The 22,282-nt window shown below is 43.0% G+C and overlaps 1 protein-coding gene across 5 annotated transcripts in view; it reads right to left on the bottom strand.

The window, feature by feature from the left end:
• The window catches only part of LPIN1 (lipin 1), a 311,768-nt gene that overhangs the window by 52,430 nt on the left and 237,056 nt on the right, over window positions 1-22,282 (bottom strand). For all 5 annotated transcript variants that reach the window (XM_069235949.1, XM_069235954.1, XM_069235951.1 and 2 more), the window contains 3 exons: window positions 14,699-15,065; window positions 9,233-9,326; window positions 576-766 (listed from right to left, as the gene is read on the bottom strand). In XM_069235949.1, coding sequence (XP_069092050.1) covers window positions 576-766; window positions 9,233-9,326; window positions 14,699-15,065 — 652 coding nt within the window. The remainder of the gene's footprint in view (window positions 1-575; window positions 767-9,232; window positions 9,327-14,698; window positions 15,066-22,282) is intronic.

Below are 22,282 nucleotides of genomic sequence, written 5' to 3'. Positions count from 1 at the left end.
GATACGGGCCCTTTGTCAAGTGTATCCACAATGTAGTAGTTTCCTGTATATGCCTTTTAAAAATGAACACCTTACAATGCATCCTTCATCAGCTCAATCTGCTTCACAACACTCTTTTTGAGGGTAGCAATAAACTCTCTTAATACAGTTGTTCAACAAAGTGGCTCTTCGTCGGATACCTTGGATTTTATATTGCTGTAGCAGTTATTTCTAAAAAAGTTGAATTTATTTTTTTAGGACAACAGAAGGCAACCTGCAAAAAGTTGCCAACTATTACCAAACGCTTCTGTTAAGAAAAAGCCAGACCTATTTTCTTTGCCAATGCTTGTTTCCTTCTGAAGATACTTATACATATACAAAATAAAATCAGAAGATATTACACAGTGTCCTATTTTTAGATAATGGAGTAGCACATCGAACTGGATATAACTGAGGAAAGCAGTTTGGAAGTAAATTTACAGTTCATTTTACTCTTTGCAGTCATTTAAATATTATCATCAATGTCCACTCTGCAAATACATTTAAAGAGGAATACAATTACTTTTCACACTTTCTAGTATGGTGCTGGGACTTACCTTTTGCTATTTCTTTATTGTCAATGAGACCTCCACAGAGTGAAATGGCGATGGACGGCAAGTCTCTTATTCCATCCGAGATGCTTTCCACACCGCTGTCGGCCCCTGAACTTCCGACGGACTGGGGAGACTGGTTAGTTGATCGGACTCCGTTTTCAGTCCCACTCTTTCCGGGTACAAGATGTTCACCACTACAAAATATTTTGTAAAAGGTTGCTTTTACTCTTTTGGCCACTGAGCATAGAAAAGAGGAATCTTTATGCATTACACCTTAGGATATTTGTTGAAATGTGTGTGGCTCTTCTAGCATTATTTCTAAATACCTTCTTCAGACACAAATTGACTACATTTATTTTAGAGACAGTTCCCAGTATTATGCTGGTCCAAGACAAAGATTCTGTGGAAGTAGTAATGTTCCTATTTCACCAGAGCAGCTATGATGGTGAGGAAGGACTCTTCTTTTCTGCATGAACTTCAGCATCTCTCTGTCGTTTATGTGCTGTAAATGTGCGCTTACAAAAGAACTATACTCTATTGCCGAAGGGTTGTCAATGACCCAGAAGGATCATGTATTTGAGGTGCCGGAGTTATACATGTCGAGGAATGCAATTTTGACATATCAGTCCTTATCAGTGCTTTTCAAATGAGTTTTATTTTTACCAATTCGGCTTTTCAAACAGACTAGAATTAAAGTAAGTCATCATTTCCAAGACACCATAACACCAAAAAACACAGAGCTACAATCACACGGATTTAACACAATCTAAAGGCTACAGCAGAAATACAGATGAACCAAGGTCTAGGGACGCAGAACCAACGACTAGGTTTATTTTCCTTTTCCTGACCATGCATTTTAATATCTGATTATCAGTGCCCAAGGAAGGGTGTTTTCCACTGGGGAAGGGAAAGGGGAGAGGGTGGAGACATGCATGCATGTTTCAGTGCTTGTCAGTAGTCCAGAGAGACACAAGTTACAGCCTTCTCCTCTTTTCACAGTTACCGGCTTCCTGTGTCAGCCCTGCCAAGTGCGACGCATCTCACGTTAGAATAACGCGTTTCGGTCATTTTCCCACATTACCACAATGCATGAGACTGTCATGCAAAAGAACCGTGTCCTGAACTGCAGTAAATCCTTCTAATTCCAGTTTCTCACTTTGCTAGGTACGCTCCGAGTAGTGTTTATCAAAGGCCGCAAGGCGGCGCTGGTGTACAACGGGAGGTATAGGATTCTCGATAAATTGTGATATTTATATGGTCCCCTCGCCCTCATCGCTTGATTTTACTTGCAAAAAAGTGTAACTCATGACACTGAAATTATGAAAATGTCACACATAGCAATCTGAAACTTTGGCAGCTATGCTTTGTCCGTGGTGGGCATTTTAAGTCCTTAAACCCCTGACTGTGAAATTGTGAATCTGACCCTCGAAAGAAGGTAGAGGTCGTAGTGCGTGATCCAGAAGACAGAGCCCGGAGAGGGACAATTTCTCAGGGTCCCACTCGTATTAAGCAACTTCAAGGAATCGCTGGACATCATGGGTGTGCTTGAGGCAACTCATAGTGGAAAATTTAGGAAAATGTACACATTTTTTTAAACCGCTACATCTCAGCATTAACCATGGGGTAGAATGTCCCATCTCCGAGCTGCGGTTGCATCAAGCTCCACTCGCCGTACGGATGATGTGAAGCGCATTGAAATGTTCTTTAGAGCCCACATGTTTTAATGCAGCTTCTTAATATTGAAGACACTTGTAAATCACTAATGCAGTCATTCCAAAATACAGAGGGGCATATTTATACTCTGTTTGCGCCGGATTTGCGTCGTTTTTTTTTACGCAAAGCTAACTCCATATTTATACTTTGGCGTTAGACCCGTCTAGCGCCAAAGATCTTGGAGTTTGCGTCATTTTTTAGCGTGGACACCTACCTTGCGTTAATGATATGCAAGGTAGGCGTTCCCTTCTAAAAAATTACTCCAAGGCATGTGCGCCTTATTTAAACTCCCGTGCAAAAATGACGCACGGGAGTGGGCGGGCCAGAAAAAATGACGTCCAGCCGCTTTTGCGTCATTTTTTAACACCTGGTCAGGGCAGGCGTTAAGGGACCTGTGGGCTCGGAAGGAGCCCAGAGGTGCCCTCCCATGCCCCCAGGGACACCCCCTGCCACCCTTGCCCACCCCAGGAGGACGCCCAAGGATGGAGGGACCCATCCCAGGGAACGTAAGGTAAGTTCAGGTAAGTATTTTTTTTTTTTTTTTTGTGGCATATGGGGGCCTGATTTGTGCCCCCCTACATGCCACTATGCCCAATGACCATGCCCAGGGGACATAAGTCCCCTGGGCATGGCCATTGGGCAAGGGGACATGACTCCTGTCTGTGCTAAGACAGGAGTCATTTCAATGGGGGTTGGGAGTCAAAAAAAATGGCGCAAATCGGGTTGAGGCCAATATTTTGCCTCAGACCTGACTTGCCCCATTTTTTGACGCCCAAGCTCCATTTTCCCCTACGCCGGCGCTGCCTGGTGTGGGTCATTTTTTTTGACGCACACCAGTCAGCTGCGCCGGCTAACGTCATTCAATAAATAAGGGGCCCGCATGGCGCTTTGGAATGGCATTAGTCGGCGTTACATTTTTTGACGCACAACTGCGTTGGCGCAGTTGTGCGTCAAAAAGTATAAATATGTCCCAGAGAGTTGATGCATTACCTCAAGTTACACAAAATGTTTACTCAATGCCTGTAAAGCAATCCACACAGGTCTCCAGCAGCTTACTTGTTATCCAAAACTATGCAATGCCTGTTATCAATTTCTTCTACTGCTTTCATTGACATTGTAATGCCCTTCAAATTCGTTCGTCAGAGCTACCTTCAGATGGCTGTAGTACACTGGCTCTGTTGCTGATGTATCACTAAGGATTAAAGCATTCTAAGCTACTGCGTCCTCTCCAATGTGTTTTCCGCATGGATCTGCTCTTATAACATTCGGACATATGGTGTCACTCTTGTGCAAAGTTAAAAATGCCCAGCTAGTGTCCTGCATGGGGAGCCTATGCTTGGTCAGCTGAGATATTGCGTTAGAACTTATCCGCAGAGGTTGAGACAAACTCACAAAACACAATAATTAAGAGTTTGGTTACAACAGTAACGAAACACGGTATACTGGAAAACGAAATACACACATCAATAAAGATGCGAGTAAATCACAACTCTATATGTAAGAGTGCAAAATGTTCCAGATCCCTCCAGATCGAATTAATTTTATGACCCACAGCGAACGGGTTAAAACTTTGACAACAGCGCCACCAAGTGCCTACAGGTCATGGAAGTAAAATTGTCAAAAATCACTAAAGAAGAAGAATCAGCAAAGCATTTTTCTCGAGAAGAACTAGAAAGACCATGGGGCCTCATGTACGAAGATTTCAGTCGCAAAAAAGAGGTTGCAAGTTGCGTACTTACTTTTTGGAAATGGAATCCCATTTCCTGAAACTACTTATGTACTTATAGGTTGGTTTGCAAAATAAAAAATCATAGCGAGTCGCAGACTCCCATGCCTAGTGAATATTGAGTAGGCAGTTTGCAGATTTGCAAACTCGCAGCATTTGACTAGGTCGGCTGTTCAACAAGGTGGGGTATGTGACTCACAGGCGTTCCTTCTTGGAGTAAGTGTGACTACAAGAAGTGCCTCCTCAGAGCAGACCATGAGGCTAAAAGGTCAACAAATATGGAGGTCCGCTACCACTAGAATAGCAGAACATGCAAGGTAGGTTCACTTTTTACATTTACCTCACCTTCCTATTCTTTAAGTAGGTTAGGTGGTGACTGAAGCCCTGATGAATTCCAGAGACCTTTGTTAGGCTACAATCCATATGGGCAGAAACATGTTGGCAGGCAATTATATAGGGGCAGTGAGTGGGCATAATACCCACTATGAACCCCGATGGGAATTTCTCACTGTAGGAATTTTTAATTATGTCAAGTATACCGCCCTAATAAAACAGGATACTGTCTGTGGTTTATCCTTAGATATTTGTAAGGATATCTGCACCCGAGTTCGTTGTACAGCTAGAACATTTCCAAGAACTCCCTTAGGATTGTCCCACCTGAGGTTGGGTCTGCCCTAGTAGTATCATCTTACCAGGGTGGGATGAAGCGGCCAATGATGAAGCATGTCACATTATGTGAGTGAGCCCACCTCATTCATTTCTTTGAGGTCCCAAGTACTGCTGGGGTGGAAAGGATACATTTGGTTTAAAGTCATGAATTCCAATGTTTTGGGACAAATTCAGTTTGCGTGCCATGCATTTGATTGTGTTGTCAAGTATTGAAGCTAGCATGGCAGTTTATTAAGCCTCTTCTGACCCCCGCATGTGTTAGACCCCGAGTTTAATAAAACGTGCCCATACAAGGGTTTCTGTAGTTCGCTTGCTTCTCTTTCAGCTTGAGCCAGGCATAAGAAGTGTTTCTTCACCCAGGCCAGCTTGCTTCTGGTAATCGTTTCAGGGGAGCTAAACAATTCAGGGTGATTCAGCCTGTCTATGACCATTCTAATATAGTTGAGCCACAAGATACTGTTATCCTTCACCAGTGCTAGACAATCCTTACGAACAATATGGTTTCATTTGAGTTCCGGATTATTCCAGATCCTGAGCCACTGGCCAATGGCCTGGAGATCAGAGATGCATCCAGCTCCCAACTTGTCATGAACAGTAAACAAGGCTGTAGACTGGGGGACCGCTAACACTCTTCTCAAAACTGTATTTTCTACAACCTGCATTTCAGGCATCCCCAAATATCACACCCATAACTACAATACATTTCGAATGATATACCTTTAGGAGGGCCTGGATTGGCTTAGTGCCCAGTCTTCTGGCAAAGTCAAAAACAGCTGTGACAGCTCAAGCCATGTCATTTCTCCTGACACTCATTAGTGCAGACCAAGAGCCTCTGTCATCCAAAAGCACACCCAGCTATTATAAAAGAATTGAACCTGGTGATCTCAGCTCCACCCCCAAAGCATTTCCTTGCTATTCCGCTTCATGATCATGATGTGCGAATCTGAGCAGTTGGTACTTAGGTCGAGTGAATTAATAAAGTCCACAAAGCAATCTAGGAGACATTGCAGCCCTACTCCCGCTCGGGCCAAAAACACAGTATCATCTGCGTATAGTAGGGCGCTAAATAAATATGAGCCCATTTGTGGAGTATCGGTTTTGAATGCACATAACTTGGGACCCTATTTGTAATGAATGAAAGTGACAGGCTCCCAATCATGTTGTAACTCACTGAGGCTGATAAAGCGAGATGTAAATGACGCAGAAAGTTCACTATCGCGCGGGCCATTCCCAGGTCCAGGAGCGGGGGCCAGAGTTTTGACCCGTTTACCCTGTCAAAGGCTGATGTTAAAACCATAAAGCCAAGGTGTAGCATGTCTCCCTTGATTACTGTATATTTGTCTAGGATCAGATGTAAGTTGAGGCATTGATCGAGATTGCCCATTCCTAGTCAAAAACCCATATTGCAGGATTGAGAGGACGTTTGTTTTTGTCTAGTCAGGAGGTTAACCTGGCGAGGATCACTCCCCCCATGACTTTCACCACCAACTCAATTAAAGAAATGGGCCTGTAACACTTGGGATCTGATCTAGCACCCTTATTAAATACCGGAATTATTATAGGTTTCGACCAAGACTCTGGGAGGCCATCAGTGCTATTGCTTCGGCAACAACTTAAAAATAAAAAAATCAAAACATGGACTTCCGCAACATTACCCAAGCTGTTCGCTGGGGAGTCAAAAGCCCCGCATCCGTATACAACCCTAAAATAGTACACCCAGGTGTCTGGCGTTATAGCACATTCCAAAACACTGTTTTCGTCCCAGTAAAAAACGGGGACTGTTAATCTCCCAGAAACTAGAACTATTCTTCAGTACCTCTGTCTGGACTAATTGAGACCAAGCATCCTCTCTAATGACCTTATTCCTTTGTTGGAGGGCTAGTTTATCTCTTTTTCTACAAAGGGAGATCTCAACCTGGGTTTTCTTTTCAGGGCTACCATAAGTTTGTAATGTGCCTTGGAGCAACTATGATAGAACCACCTCTTGCCCGCCCCCCCCAAGTTAGGCTTGGCATCAGCTATCCTCAGTCTCAAGGCCATATGTACGCAGACACAATTGTATTCACCCAAGAGGAGAACCAGGTCTGTACTACCCTGTAGGCATAGGTTCATATCCTGGGTTCATGTAGTAAATAAATCATCTGAATAGGAGTCTCCTGGGATCGTATTCCATTTTATCCTCTGTGCTTGGACCTGGCTGACAGGTCATTGTTCATTGGACCGGCTTCAGAAGAGGCCTACTACTTCAGCCTCAATGCCATACTTAAGAACAAGGGGTTATGGTCGCTGAACTGAGACCATCTCACCTCGTGTTACGACACCCAAGGGATTAGAGTTGCTGAGAGGAGTATATAATCAATAATGGTGTTGGCACCTCGACCATTAAAGGTGGGAACCTCTTTATCCTTCCTCAAGGCCTCAAGATAGTCCAAATTAAAGTCAGAGGAGAGGTCATTCAACATAGCTCCTTGTATAGTATTTTTAAATAGATTATAGTTGAATTCCTCCCAAGGGGTGTCACTTAATAATCGGCAATTTAAGTGATTAAGATGAATATTAATATCTCCAGCTAACAAAATCATATATAGGGAGTTAGAATTGTTATGAGTTTAAAAAGGATCTTAGGCTCAACAAGGAGTCATCAGGAGTAGAAAAATCGAAATACACTGCCAATAGGTGACTATCTCCTGTTTGTACCTGCACATGCTTACACTCAACACTTAGGGAAATCAGAGTCGCTATGCCCTCTTTGGCCTTTCCTGATTGTAAGGACAGGACAGTGGAACAATACGGTACATATCCATCCAGAAAGAGTTATCCCTATCCCAGGTTCCCTCAAGTACCAATATGTGCTACTCTTAAAGTCGAGAAAACCAGCTGTAATTATATCCCTTGTTGGCTAACTGCTATATTGAAGGACATCACTTCAAAGTTTGGCTACGCCTTAGCTGCTGAGTGTCCTGCGTGAGATGGATTGACTCCTACTTGAGCTACTCTGGACACCGGGGAGATGGCGTTAAATTATTCACACAACTGTGGGAAAAGCTTTGCAATTATTTTGTAAACACTCTCTAAATTATGGCAGTCTGGTTGTAATCTCATTTGCATTTCAGTCTCCAGTGCTATAACACTCCCCTGGGAATGCAACAAAGTACTTTTTAGATGTGACTTATGAATGCAAAAAATCTGCAGGTGTAGTTGAGTATATTCCTGCATGAAGCACTCTTCTACAACCTGGCAGGTTTAAATGTACTGTTTTTCTATCACATGTAAATTATTGTGACTAGGGCCCATGGTGCCTGGTATCCTATGGATCGCAGGAAGCTGCCAGAGCGCATCTCTCTATTTATGTTTTTTTAAGGATGATATTTGTGATTCCCGATTTCTCTCAGCATTTTTCTATAGACTTTACAAAAAGTGTGTGGGGAAAAGTTGATAACTTTGGGAAAGTTGAATAAAGTTGGACAGAACGGCCGTAACACAAGACTTTGTGCTAGCTTAAAAAGTTCACTACATGCAATACGAGCTTACAACATCACAAAGCAAGGCCACATATTCTGGCACACAAGTTGCAGCACTGTTCTTCACCACATGCCCTGTTGTGCAATACTGTGCTCATGGAATAATAGAGACTTAATTGGTTGAGAATCGACTTAGAAAACCTTGTGACCCAATCCACTAAGAAGTACTACACCTGTCAACAGGATGGATGACAAAGCTCAGTGTCACACTTTCAAAGCCTGCTGGCCAAATATGTCTGACCTTTCTAATGCAGTACCCACCAGCACCAGTTACAAGAAAGGAGTATCATTCTCTTAAATTGTATGGGTCCTAATGAGCTGCTTCATTACATCATGAATCTCTAACAGCAGGGAGAGAGGCACAATACAAAGGAAATGTATGCAACAAGATATGAAGCAACTCTGTTGGTACATGTAGCATGTGGCTGAAACTGACATATCGAGGCACATACCCTTCTGGGCTTTTAGGGAAAAAGGAGCTCTTGGCCTTTAAATGGACGCTGAGCATCGCAATGGCTCAATATCAAGTAAAAGGTGTTGCAACCAAATGCTACTGAGCCAATCAATCATGGAAATTTGGTGAGTCACTCAATCAAATCTCCTTTTCAACAACATCTGTCCAAATTTGCTTCACTAGGAGAATGGTACACACATGTTCCCATTCCTTTGTGATGCCAGATAGCTTTGTCAAGCATGTATATTGTTCATTCATGAGTGCAAAGTGGGTGCACTTTCTGTCCATGTAATAATAATGATTGATCCGCTATTTTAGAATTTGAAGATGAATAAACTATACCTACTCACCATCAGCATATCTTCTATTGTGGACCCCATTTCCATAATACTCTATATGACACTTACTTCAAATCGCTAAGAAGATGCAGAAATAAATAAAATACCTCATAAAAAGAAGACCCATGGCTTGAGGCTATAATTTACAGTGATAGAATGTGGCACTATTCATTTTTATACTGGTCGTAAAAATCAACCTAATAATTACATGAAATATAATGAATCCAAAAGAAATCTACCTCTTGGGGAAATAGAGGGCAGCAACTTCTGGATCCATGCCGGTGAGGTCATCTAAATAAACACCATCAGCTCCAAGATGTCTGCTTCGTTTGTCTACAAACCAAAATTTTGAGGAAATGATCAAAACAAGGTTTTTTATCCAGTGCAAAATAGACAGAAACTGCCAAACAGCGCTGGAAGTTATGTTGAGAAGACAACTGAATGGTCTTACTGGTGTGTTAAACAAAGATAAGCATTATTTAGCAACTCTAAAGTAATCAGTAAGAGTGTATCTCCTAATTCTGAGGCCTAGTACTTACTGCTTAATGTTGGTTGTATGCCGAAATATCAGCTACCAGAATACCATGAAAGTCAGTATACATAAGTATCGATTTACTATGCTTAACTTCACATTAAAATACTTTCAAAACATATGTTATGTCAAAGTAAAGCTATCACTCTGGCTGTGCAGGACGCATGTTGTGCTTTTTTGTCAGTAAAAAGAAACTTAGGGTCTCATTATGAGATGGGGGTGTCCATTCAGACACTTCTCTCTTCCATATCACAGGAAAGAGGGACAGGGAGGTTATTGGTCCAGTGTACAATCTCCCAAATCTAATGAGTACAATAAACTAGGTAAACTGTTCCAAAAAAAGGGGGGGAGTCAATAAATACAGGGCTAGAGAAGGTCAGTAGTTAAGGAGAGCCCTCACACACCCAACAGGATGTCAAGCTTCATCACTGGGCAATCTCTCTTCCATCCAATCACACTTGGGCCAGTTTTACCAAGCCAAGTAATTGCAACCCTTTGTTTTGCCAACAGAAGCAATTGAATAAATTTAAATTCCATCTTCATGCCTTTGCGCGGTTTAATATCACCTAACAGACATACAGCTGGGTCATGTGGTATGGGAATTCTGCACACATCTGTCAGATGCTGCACTACAGTGCCCTAGAATTAATTAACAGATGGGGAGTGCCATGCCAAATGCAGGAAAGTAACCTTACGCTCTGGACAATGTGGCACACACTCGCCCTAGTGGGATCTTTTCTACACCTCCTGACTAAATCTGTATCGCTAGAGGTTCGAGGGCAATTGAAAATAGGAGGGACAAGAGCAGATAACCCTGTTGTGTCCCCCTGCTCACTCTCCATGGGTGTGAACATAATCGACCAGCTCTGACCATAGCAGTGCCTTTACAACTATACAGCACTTGTTCGATACCCTGCAACTATCGACTTTTCGTCATCTGAACTCACTTCTCATGACACTTATCTGGTCGGTTGGTAGGAGCAAAGTAGCTCAAGAGCATTTATACTTGCCTATGATGGAGGGTGGGCTCCAATGGAGAAGTCTTAATTTACTCTGGGTAGTCATTGTCATAGGTCAGTAGCTAATCCATCTGCATTGCCCCCAACATGTAATTTCAGCAGTAACCCCAACACGTCAAACAGTAAGATATCCCAACAATCCTTCCCACCCTCCACACAGGACAAGTAACGACAAACAAAAACCATATAAATGCCCACAATACTCGATGAGCCAGAACTTGCACCAACTCCTCCCTTTTACCGCACACCTCAACTTTTCTCCCGATTCAATTCTCCAATTAACACCCCCGTCCCCATCCACCAAGATAAAACAACTGTGGGGCAATCTCCCTGCAATATCAGACATGTAGCTATAAACTTAGCTTCAATACATTTTTGACCCTTCAGTTCCAAACATTCATACACCCCTAATGCATCGATCTGCTATCAGGTACCTTGCAAGAGTCATCTCTCATCACTCAACTGCATTCACTTACTCCTTACTCATCTCCCTCACTCTTTCCGAGCAATTTATACCAATCGAACTACCACCAAAGGTTTAAATTCCACTCGCAGCCTGCTAAACTCATACCTGTTACATCAATGTCCTATGCATTCAAGAGGCATTCTCATTGGTTTTTCAGTTTTACAGCTATTCTCCTCAAACAGAACGGGGAAAAACAGCCTGTGTTTCAAGCCCCTGTATCCGGAATAATGTCTTCAGTGTCTGCTGGTGAGCTGGATTCCTTTGCATTGCCAGGTTGGATCCTTTCATGGGGCTCACCTGTCATTTTCTGGGAACCATACAGGATTAAGGCAGTTTTATCATCCACAAGGCATGATGGGTCAGGATAAGCCAGCTGGGAGGCAGAGCTCCCTGAAGGTGCATCCTGTCGGCCATCTTGTTAGCCACACCCCCTCCACTTCCATATACTTTAGGAGGATTTGCTGTTCCAGATACAAAACTATATTATCTCAACGCTCAGGTGCATTTTGCCTACTATTGGTTTCATCCTCCTAAATATTTACCTCCATCTTGAGAACGAAACTAATGTGGCACATCCACACCCACTCAAAGTAACACTCTGGGCAGGGGAGGTCTGCAGGGTAACCGAGATCAATACTGTACAATGCACAGTGCATGCTTGGGGACAAGTTGCATTGTAAATTATCCCTGCGACATTTATACACGCCTGCGGGACCGCTGCAGGCTCATCCGCTGTTTGGTGCAGCGGCTGAGCCCAAGGCACGTGCCCAACTTCGTAAATTACAACTGGTAAAACAGGTTGACCTTTACAGCAACAGGATATTTATTGAGCAATATGTGCTTGCACTCCATCATACGCCTACACCCTTACACTACTATTTCTTGCATAGGCTTAAAATGATTAGTAAGCAGATGACCCGGATGTTTCCTCAAGAACTTGATAGAGCTCGCCCTTTGAAATTTTGGTTACTGATAAAAGTCTCAAAAAGCGAATCTCTCTTACATACAGCGCTGTGCAGTAGTGGCTAACTAGGGCTACACCACGGGAGGGATTAGCTTGGGAATTTGATCTTAATCAGTGGAAGAGATATGGTTCCACTGTTGTGCACGAATAGGAGATTCGCTCCAAGTAGCAGACTCATCCACTTTGCTTCCTTCACCATCTCTATTATATTCTGTGGAAGTTGAATGAATGGGGGTTGAGAGACAATTCTAATTGTGCAAGCTGTGGTTGGAGTGAGGCAGGCTTTATTCACCTGGCGTGGCATTGCAAACCGCTTCTGGCTAAGGCTTACACATACCCTTCAGGAACTGGCTGGATTGCAGGAGCCACTTACCCCCTTTAGTTGTGCTACTGGGGGGGGTTCAAAAGATTCTCAATGCTCATCGTAAACTTGTTGCCCGTGCTTTGCTTTTAGCTAAGAAGTTAGTGACAAAAGATCAGTGGCTCCAGGAAGTCACGTAGTGTAGTGAACAAATCAAACTGATAGTGACTTGTTGCCTGCATCCTCCCGGCCAAGAGATACCAGGACATTATTTCGGAATGTTTTACTTATCTCATGTGCAGCACAATCTCGAGTAACTTATTGACTGTTCAGCTGCATTTGCTGTTGGTTTGCTTACTTCATTTGGGGGAGGAATCATACGAATGTACTGCTGAGTGATAAGCAACGTGTTGCTTGCCTGGCTCCCCTGGAGCTGTGGAACCGTGCTGAGGCAGATGTACTGTGCTCTACTTTTGTTTGTACTTCAGAAATACGAAATAAAAATGTAATCATTAAAAAAAGATATAAGACATTAACATTCCTAGAAAAAAAGTATAGTAAATCTATACTTATCGATATATACATACCTTCAAAATATTTTTGTAGTTGAGATTCTGGCTACATTTTTATAGCACGATATTTAAAACTCGATATTCTGTTAGTAAAACATAACATGACAGACTTAATATTATGGAATGTACTTTTCTTTACTGAACAAAACACAGCAAAGTTGTTGTCAACATGTGAACAGGGAGGACTCCCTTCGGGACTAAGCACCAATCCATGAGCGGGAGTGCTCCACCAATGAGGATAGAGTACGTTGCAAGAGACAAGCTGCCCATACCGGCTGTTCCTCTTGCATTACAGCTTATTGAAAGACCAGTTACAAAGGAATAGCATGTTGTTTGTAACTAATGTTAGCTTATCTTTGCCGAATGATCATTGATAGACAAAGAGCTCAATCTGTTTCAGTGTATTTCAGTTCAACATGACAGGAGCTTGTGCTTTTGTAGGACAACGTCTGTCCGCAGGCCCGGGGGCGTAATGCAGGCCCCTGGCAGCCCCTGCGGACGGGAGGGGGGGGCACATTCTATCCAATGCCGATAAATATCTCTGAGATATAGGAGACCCAGGGACCCCTCATCACACTCTGCAGGGAGGCCTTCTCGTTTTGCGCTATGCCACTGGGCAGGTCCCCTTGCAGCTCCCAGTGCTGGGCAGTTTACAGATGCAAACATCAGACAACAGTGACTATGGTAGTCTTGTCAAATGCTGCTGTGTCCATTCCCACTCATCTTCACGCTTTTTGTAAAAAATATGCTTTATTAAGCAATAAAAAAAGCTCTACAACCAATCTAGCAAGTTAGAGAGCGTGTGCTTCTCCTTTACCCGAAATGGACTCCTCCTGTTCAGAAAACTCACAATGGCTTCTCTAACAACAACTTGAAGCTCATGAGGTCAGTCCTCATAACCTCCGTGTTCAGAGAGCAGTTCTACAAAGGATCACGTACTACAGAAAGTGACAACAGAAGCTCACTGCTGCAGTCATGGCTGTGCCCATTCTCGGACTGTGACAAACCACACACTTCAGTTCCCCTCCTCATCATGTGTAAACAGACTGCTGGCAGTCACTGTGGTTAGAGATAAGGCCCAGCTTGAGCGGAAGCTGGGTGATGCCATAGTTTACAGCAGCATATCAAAAATGAAAGAATATTTTTTTTACTGTCATCTTCAGTGAAATCCTTCTCAATCAAAAGTCCGCCACATGATCTGGTCAAAAAGGTCCTGCCATTCCTGTGTTTCCCCTTGTCAAGGGCACCACAAGGATAATAGCGGACTCGCAGTGAGGACCTCTATAGTAATTTTATTTTTAAAAGTGGTCATCAAGTTTCTAAAGTAATCATTGTAATTAGTGTATTTTAACCATTGGTTTTACACATGACCCTTCCTTTAATCACTTACCCAGTCATGAAGTGACATGAGGCAACTGCGTTAACAGAGCTGCACTATACAAGAATCTTCATTTGTTCCTTCATTTAGTCGATAGAAGCTTAATATTCACTCATCTCACCTAGATAATGAATAGTCGGTTTCCCTGAACATGCCACTGCCCACTGTGTCACTCCTTCAGAAACTACTACTGCCACAAGTTAATCATTTACACTAAAACGCCGTGCCTACGTTCTGCCATGGTTTATAACTCCAGCTTCCTTCTAGCATTATACAATCTGCATACAAGGGACATTTTAGGAAACAGAACTACTTGGCTAATTTTGTAGAAACAAACTAGTATTATTCGCTCAATAAATCTAGTCCTTTTTGTTTACTGTATGACCTTTTATTATCCCTCCATCAAATGTACTTCCTTCTTTTACATGCCAAGAACATGTATAATTAAAGGGGCTTAGAGGTAGCAGGTTTACCTTTCTTCTTGGAAGGAGAATCCGTTTTGTTCGGGGGCTGGTTGGGGTAGACCGCGGTCTGGGTCTTCTCTTCCTCGGTGCTCAGTGGGGGTGCAGCTGCTCCTTGAGGATCAATGTCAGGCTCAGTTATAGTTATGGCCGCAGGCTCAGGTCCCTGCTGAGTCTCGTGTTCCGGCCCAGGGCTCGGCTGTGGCTCATAAACTGGCTCTTCAAGGACTCTAGCATCCACGTGCTCCTCTGCGGAAGGGGCGCCAAAGCTTTTCGGGGGGTCAGAAGTAGGTGAATCTTCTTGAATAACCCGGAAGTGGGTGCTTTCAGAAAGATTTAGATTTAGGAGGTTGGGTTCACGTGTCTTGTGCGTGGACATCTATAAAAATACAAAGAAAAATAGAACTATTTTAAACAAATAGAAAGTTTTTAACTGCCAGTGAGAAATGCCATTCCATTTAAGTAACTTACAATGATTTTTTTTATTGCTGACATATTTACTTGACCTTCTACTAATGAGTGAGAGATGACTAGACACTTTATAAATGTCTTAAGTATCCCTGACAAGGCATTTTTGCTAAATATTATATTACATTATACCGAGCTCTCTGAACAGTGGCCATAGAATCTATGATTGCTAGCCCCTTAACTTCCAGCTCCTACCACAAGGAAGAGAAAAACACAAATGGATGTGGTAATTCCCCAATTCCATTACTCAGGGTGCTCTTCCCTCACTTCTATTCATTATAGAATGAGGCCATCAGACATTCACGCCACATGTTGGTTGAAATGAAAGGAACCTGCCCCCTCCACACCTGCTGTTAATATAACAAGCTCTGACACAACCCAAATCTTTGGTTGGCCCGGAACAACATGGAGGGCAGGAAGAGATGTAATGAACAGAAGCAGGAAAGAGGATTCTGAGTAATGCAATTACCAGTAAGCAATTGGGGCATTACCTTATAGTCCACTCCATCGCTGAGATTTACAAATCAACTACAGGACAACCAAAGAGATAATGCGAGAAACCTATGCTTACTGAATACAAATCAAAAAAATAAAGGGCCACTACTAAGACGTCATAGTGGCCAAAACTCTAAAACTAAATACACCAGAAAGTTCAATTTCCTGCATGATTCGATAGTGAGAGGCAAAAGCCAAAAGGGCTGACCAGGTGGCTGCCCTGCAGATTTCAGCTATGGAAGCCCTCTGTATCTCAGCCTGTGAGGTTGCTATAGATCTGGTAAACCTACCCTGGACCCCTAGAGGTGAGACCTTACCTGCTGCCTTGTAAGCCAAATATATCAAAGGCCTAACCCACGGACTCGTAGAAGAAGTGGATTGTTTTAACCCTGTATTTACTGGTCTAAAATTCACAAATAATGAAATAGAAGCTCTAACGGATACCACCCTGCCCAAATATATCTGGAGAGCCCTTCTGACATCGAAATGATGTAGCATAATCTCCTCTTCAGAGACAGGTGAATTAAAAAACGATGGTAATATCAACTTCTGATCCCTGTGAAAGGGAGAATTAAGCTTGGGAATGAAGGACAAAAGAGTTTTCAAAATAACTGCAAATATCCTACAAGGAGGCTTAAAATAAAACTCCTCATTCTCCCACACGCCTAACTGAAGTCGTAGCTAATAAAAATAAAGTCTTAAGAGTCAAGCTCCTGAGGTCTATGGATTCCATAGGTTCAAAAGGGAGACCCATCAAAGCTGATGAAACTAAGGACAGATCCCATAAAGAGAAGTGTGTCTTACAAGAACAAACGCATTATTCAGACCCTTGAAAAGACAACCAACCAAACCTTCCTCATCTGATAAGTTATTCCAAGAGCTTCTAATAGCTTTAATCGCTGCCCACTGAAACTTAAGGGTAGCCACCCTCAGACCCAAGGAAGCCCCATCCTGAAGAAAATTCGCAACATCAAATAAATCTGAGGAAGTGGAATCTAACTCCTTGGACTGACACCTCCTACTGAAGGGAAATCAGTGTCTTAAATATGATCTAATAATTGACGATCAACTAGAAGCCTGTAGAGTGTCAGTCAAACTTGCAGACTCCCCTTTATGCAGTAAGCTTAGCCTTTCAACATCCAAGCTGCTAATTTCATCCTGGATAGGACTTCCTGTTGTAACACTGGGAATTGAATGAAGAAGAGATTCAGATGTAATTTCCATTCCTCTGACTGCCAAGAGGAGTGGGGCCATGCTGGGCTATTACAATTACTGAAGCTCTTTCCCTCCTCACCATAAGTAGAAATCTGGAGATGAGAGGGAAGGGAGGGAGCACAGAGAAGACATTGAGACCACTTGCATTAGAGAGTGTCCACAGCCCAAGCCTGATCTTCCTTGTAGAAAGATCTATGACACGATTTCCCCATCTGCATGATATCACCACAAATATACTGTAATGGAGATAAAAAATCCACTGAGGATTGAATGTCCATGCTCAGATTGTCCACCAGAGTATTGGCTATCCTCTGGATATGGATCACGGAGATGGAGATCAGTCTGGACCCAATGAAATAGCCTGCTTGCAATCTTCGCTAGAGATTGTGATTTGGTTCCCCCCGTCTGTTGACATAAGCTGTGGCTGTCACATTGTCTGTAATGATTTGGACAACCGCTCTCTTCAGATGCCAAGAAAAGGTTCTTAGTGGTAACCGCACTGCTTCCACCTCTGTTTAATTTGAGGACCTCTTGCTCTGGGAAGGAGACCAAGATCCCTTGATTTGGCATACACCCAACCTGACAGACTGGCATCTGTTGTGATAATTCTGGGTGCTGGAAGAGAGAGAAGAATTCCTCTTACAACATGTTCCGTTTTGAGCCACCAATTCAAAACCACCCGTACATGGGGAGAAAGAAGGATCTGAACAGTCAAAGCCTATAAAAGGGGAGAACAGGGTGTTAACATGTAAGCCATCAGTTTGGGTATATGGATTCTGGCCCAAGAAACCAGAAACACTGTAGCTGCTGAATCCCCTGAGACCTGTAGCCACGTGGAAGCCCTCAGACTCAGAGTTAGAAGACCGAGATGTGAGACTGAATCTTTGTTACCCTTTCATCCGGCAAGGTGATGAAGCCCATATCTGTGCAGAATATTGCACCGATAAACTGGCATTAGGTTGGAGTTTCCCAAAATTTATAAGAATACTGTGCCTTTGTAAAATGGAAAGTACCATGCTTGTGTGTCTTTGGGCCAGATTTTTGGATGGAGCATCAATCCACCAGTCATCCAAGTACAGATAAAGGAAAATCCCTTGACGGTGAACTAAAGGAACCAAAACATTTGTAAATACTCTTGGGGCTGACTTCAGCCCAAATGGCAATACTACGAATTGAAAATAAGTCACCTATAAAAACATTTGATACTCTTTTGCCATAGGAATGTGCAAATAAGCCTCCTGAACATCTATGGATGTCATATAGTTCTCGAAGTTTACCACTGGGAGTATAGACTGTAAAATGACTATTTTGAAGCGCGCCCTGTTCTGACCCATGCATTCACTCTTTTGTGATCTAGGACTGGCATGAAGTCTCAAGAAACTCTTTGTACTAGGAACAAAATGGAGTAGGTCCCTTCTCCTGCCCCGAAACGAAAACATGAACAATTGCTGTCTTCTCCAAAAGGGTTCAAACCCCCTTCCATGGCCCCTTACATAGAGCTTGGTTTCTTACTGGATTCTTGAGGACAGGAGTATGGAAGGTGCCCCATTTGGGTGACAGTCTGACAGAGTCTATATGATAACTGTTCCTGACAATATTCAAGGCCCATTGATGACATCTTTCCAAACCTCAGAAAAATATGAAAGCCTGCCTCCTATAGCATAGGTGGCCTGTGTCCAATAATTCTCAGGACTTCTGCTTACGAGGCCCTTGTTGCATCTTGTACACCGTAGTTGATGGCAATTTCGTTGGTTGGAATTTTCTCCGTCAGTCAGAGTAAGACTTTGAATCCTTTCTGATTGAATGACAGGAACAGGAAGAATGACCCCAGTAGTTCTGAATGGATGAAGATTTCGCTTTATAAAACATGTCATGCTTCTGATCTTTGAAAGCCTTAATAATCGTAATATCTAACTGTTCACGAACAGCATTTTTCATTCAAAGGGGATTTTAAGCAGAGCCGATTTTCTTCTCCAATCCCTCATCCACAAACTTCTCGCCATTACCACTGACCCTGTAGCCACTGCAGAAGCCCTTAGAATATCTGAAGATACACCTGCTTAAAATGTTTCACTCCTGAACTGCTGTGGCCAGTCTAATTTAGCCACATAGGCTGAATAGATGCCAGCCTTTCATGCCAGATTCCCTGCTGTATATGTTTTCTTGAAAGGTCCCTCCACATTCTTGTCGGTAGCATCAGAAGGTGAACAATCCTCAGGATTTATGGCACTTCTCCCAGTCAGAGTGGCCAAGATAGCATGAACTTCAACGTTATGCAGAAGAGAATCCCCCCTCCTTCAAAGAGTAGAGCTTTTGTAAAAACCTTGCCCTGTAGAACAGTCCAGCTCTCGCCCTTTCCTTTAATTAAAGCCTTACTCCTACCATTAAGTGGCATGGCAAAGACTAGATGCTTAACATATTGAGGAAGGAGGCCCTCTGCAGTTTCTTGAGATAGAAAGGGAAAACAACAAAAATTCTGCCTAACATGCTGCTGAATAACCAGTACTTCCGCTCTCTGCACATATTTTCCTGTTAAGTCAAAGAAAGACTCTGATGCAGAAGAATCAAATGACGGGGAAACAGCAGCCCCACCAGCCTGCTTTTCCTCCTTTTATCCAAAGCTCTAGAAACCGCTGCCTCAATCATGGCTTAAACCTCTGCAGCAGAGATCGAGACTAGAGGATCATTAGATTCCATAGACCTGCTTCTTCTGGCTGGAATAGGGTCATCATCCTCTGAAGAGGACAATACATGCCTTTTTTTCATCGTTCGATTACCCCCTATCCTTACATCTAATGGTAAAGAGAATGAACCTCATCCTTAAATAATAATGGATGTACTAGAAAGGAAGCAATCCCTGTGATCCTCCCATTACAGTACATACCAATACAAACAGGGTTCCCAACCCCACCAGTAAGAGTCCAGAAACGTATATGCAAATTATTGCACATAAAGATAAAAATTGACCACCAATGAGGTCCCTACTCTTTTGTTTTGGCCACTTAATGTCAGCATGGAGGAAAGCTCCATATTCCCTCGTCCATAATCCAGCAAATCAGCAACCTCCTGTAACCTGGGGAAGAGCCCCAGCCACCGTGAGCCGGTCAAATACAGTACTGGCTCGGAAAAAAGACACCGTCCCAGACAGCAATGCTGACCTCCACAGTGGCATTCCTGCCTAAAAAGCATGTTGGCTGGTCCACAGTGCCCGATAAGTAGAAAAAACATAATTATAACTTCCTCTGATGAAGAATATTCTCAGCATTGATGTAGCCGTAGCAATGCACACAGCTGGTGCGGTACGAATGCACAACTTGATAAAGCTTGTTGATAAGACCTGTTTAAATAATTCACAGGAGGCTCTATTGTTTTGGGATGAGTGTGGGTTGAAAGAGATCCGTTGATAAATTCACAAGATGTCCTGTTGTTTTCGTATGAGGGTGAGGGTGAAAGAGACCAGTTTGTTAAATTCACAAGATGTCCTGTTGATTTGGGATGAGTGTGTGTGTTGAAAGAAAACAGTTCATAAACTCACAAGATGCCCTGTTGTTTTGGGATGAATGTGGGCTGAAAGAGACCTGATGATAAATTCACAAGGTGCCCTGTTGTTTTGGGCTGACTGTGGGTTGAAAGAAACCCGTTGCTAAATTCACTAGATGCCCTGTTGTTTTGGGATGAGTGTGGGTTCAAACAGACCTGTTGATAAATTTACAAGATGCCCTGTTGTTTATGATTAGTGTGGGTTGAAAGACACCCATGAAGTTCTCTGTTGCCACAGATTGAATGAGGGTTGAAAGATACCCATTGCAAATTTCTAGAATGAGGGTTCAAAGACACCTTTGCCTACTGCTATAGTGAGGGTTAAAAGACACCCACTGTATTATGCACAATTTTTCCTGTTCTGAGCTGAGTGAGGTTTTAAAGATACCTATTTTGTGGTTTTGTGTTTCATCTGAATGTTTCAGCCCGGTTGCGTTTTAGGTGGTGTGTTATGGGTCCAGTGAAACCCTGTATACAAATGTGCTTTTGGCTTTCTATGGATGGGGTCAGATGCGACCACTGTGACAATAATCTTATAAGGTTGAATAAGTTATAAGTATTATCGGAGCTAGAGTCTCTTACATTTTCCTCCTTGACGGTGAGTGACTGGAGGAGTGTGACAGTTAGAGAGAGTAGGCTGAGCAGAGATGATGCTGCTCCTGGTGAGGTTTCTTTATTAAGTAACTTGTAACACAGGTGAAAAACTGGGGGATTAGAGGGAGGGTCCTTATTTTTCAATCAACATGTGGTATGAATGGTTGATGAGACGGGATGGCCTCTTTTTGTAATGAAGGGAAGCCAGGGAGGGGACAACAAGGTAACTGTAATTTTGTAAATGCAGAGAAAGGGTAGACAATCCAGGAAAGCAGGAATATCATTACAGAGAAGATGCACATAGACCATGGAACTCTTATGTTCCTGCATGATATAGCCGATCATGAGACAAAGGGACTTTCCTGCTGAGCAGAGATTCACTTAAAGTGTTACAAAGACTCAGCATATTGAACCTCCAATCTTTAATCTACATAGAAATCTAGGTAAAATTAAATGTATGCTTTTTAAGTCATTGGTTTATTATTCAACCCAAGTCTCTGGTAAAGGAAGGTGAAATGAGAGAAGTCAAAACAATATTTTAAGCGATACTGAAATTTCAATGAAATGAATGGAATTGGTACCTTATTTCTCATGACAAGTCGTATGGTGTGCTGCATGCAATATACTCAGGAGCGCTATCCTGGTGAGTGCATGCCTCAGTGATTCGGAAAGTACATCCTAATAGCACTTAAGTCATAGTTATGTTCTCCTAGCCATGAAACATGTATGTTTTAAGTACTAAGCCCAAATGTACGTTGTCTAACACTGAAGTGTGACCTCTAGAGTGAATGGAGTACATTAACTCTTGTAGAATGTGCTAAAGACCCTCAAATTCTTACTGCCCATCCCCCCCAGACAGTTTGGCCCATATTTATACTTTTTGACGCAAAACTGCGCCAACGCAGTTTTGCGTCAAAGAAAATTAGCGCCGGCTAACGCCATTCTGAAGCGCCATGCGGGCGCCGTATTTATTGAATGACGTTAGCCGGCGTTAGCCGCGGGCGCTGTCTGGTGTGTGTTAAAAAAAACGACGTACACCAGGCAGCGCCGGCGTAGGGGGAAAATGGCGTATGGGCGTCCAGAAATGGTGCAAGTCAGGCTGAGGCAAAAAATTCGCCACAACCCGATTTGCGCCATTTTTTTACGACGCCCATCCCCCATTGAAATGACTCCTGTCTTAGCAAAGACAGGAGTCATGCCCCCTTGCCCAATGGCCATGCCCAGGGGACTTCTGTCCCCTGGGCATGGTCATTGGGCATAGTGGCATGTAGGGGGGCACAAATC

This window comes from Pleurodeles waltl, chromosome 5 (genome assembly GCF_031143425.1).
Source record: "Pleurodeles waltl isolate 20211129_DDA chromosome 5, aPleWal1.hap1.20221129, whole genome shotgun sequence".
Classification (NCBI taxonomy): Eukaryota; Metazoa; Chordata; class Amphibia; order Caudata; family Salamandridae; genus Pleurodeles; species Pleurodeles waltl.
This window is presented reverse-complemented; position numbering and strand designations above follow the sequence as displayed.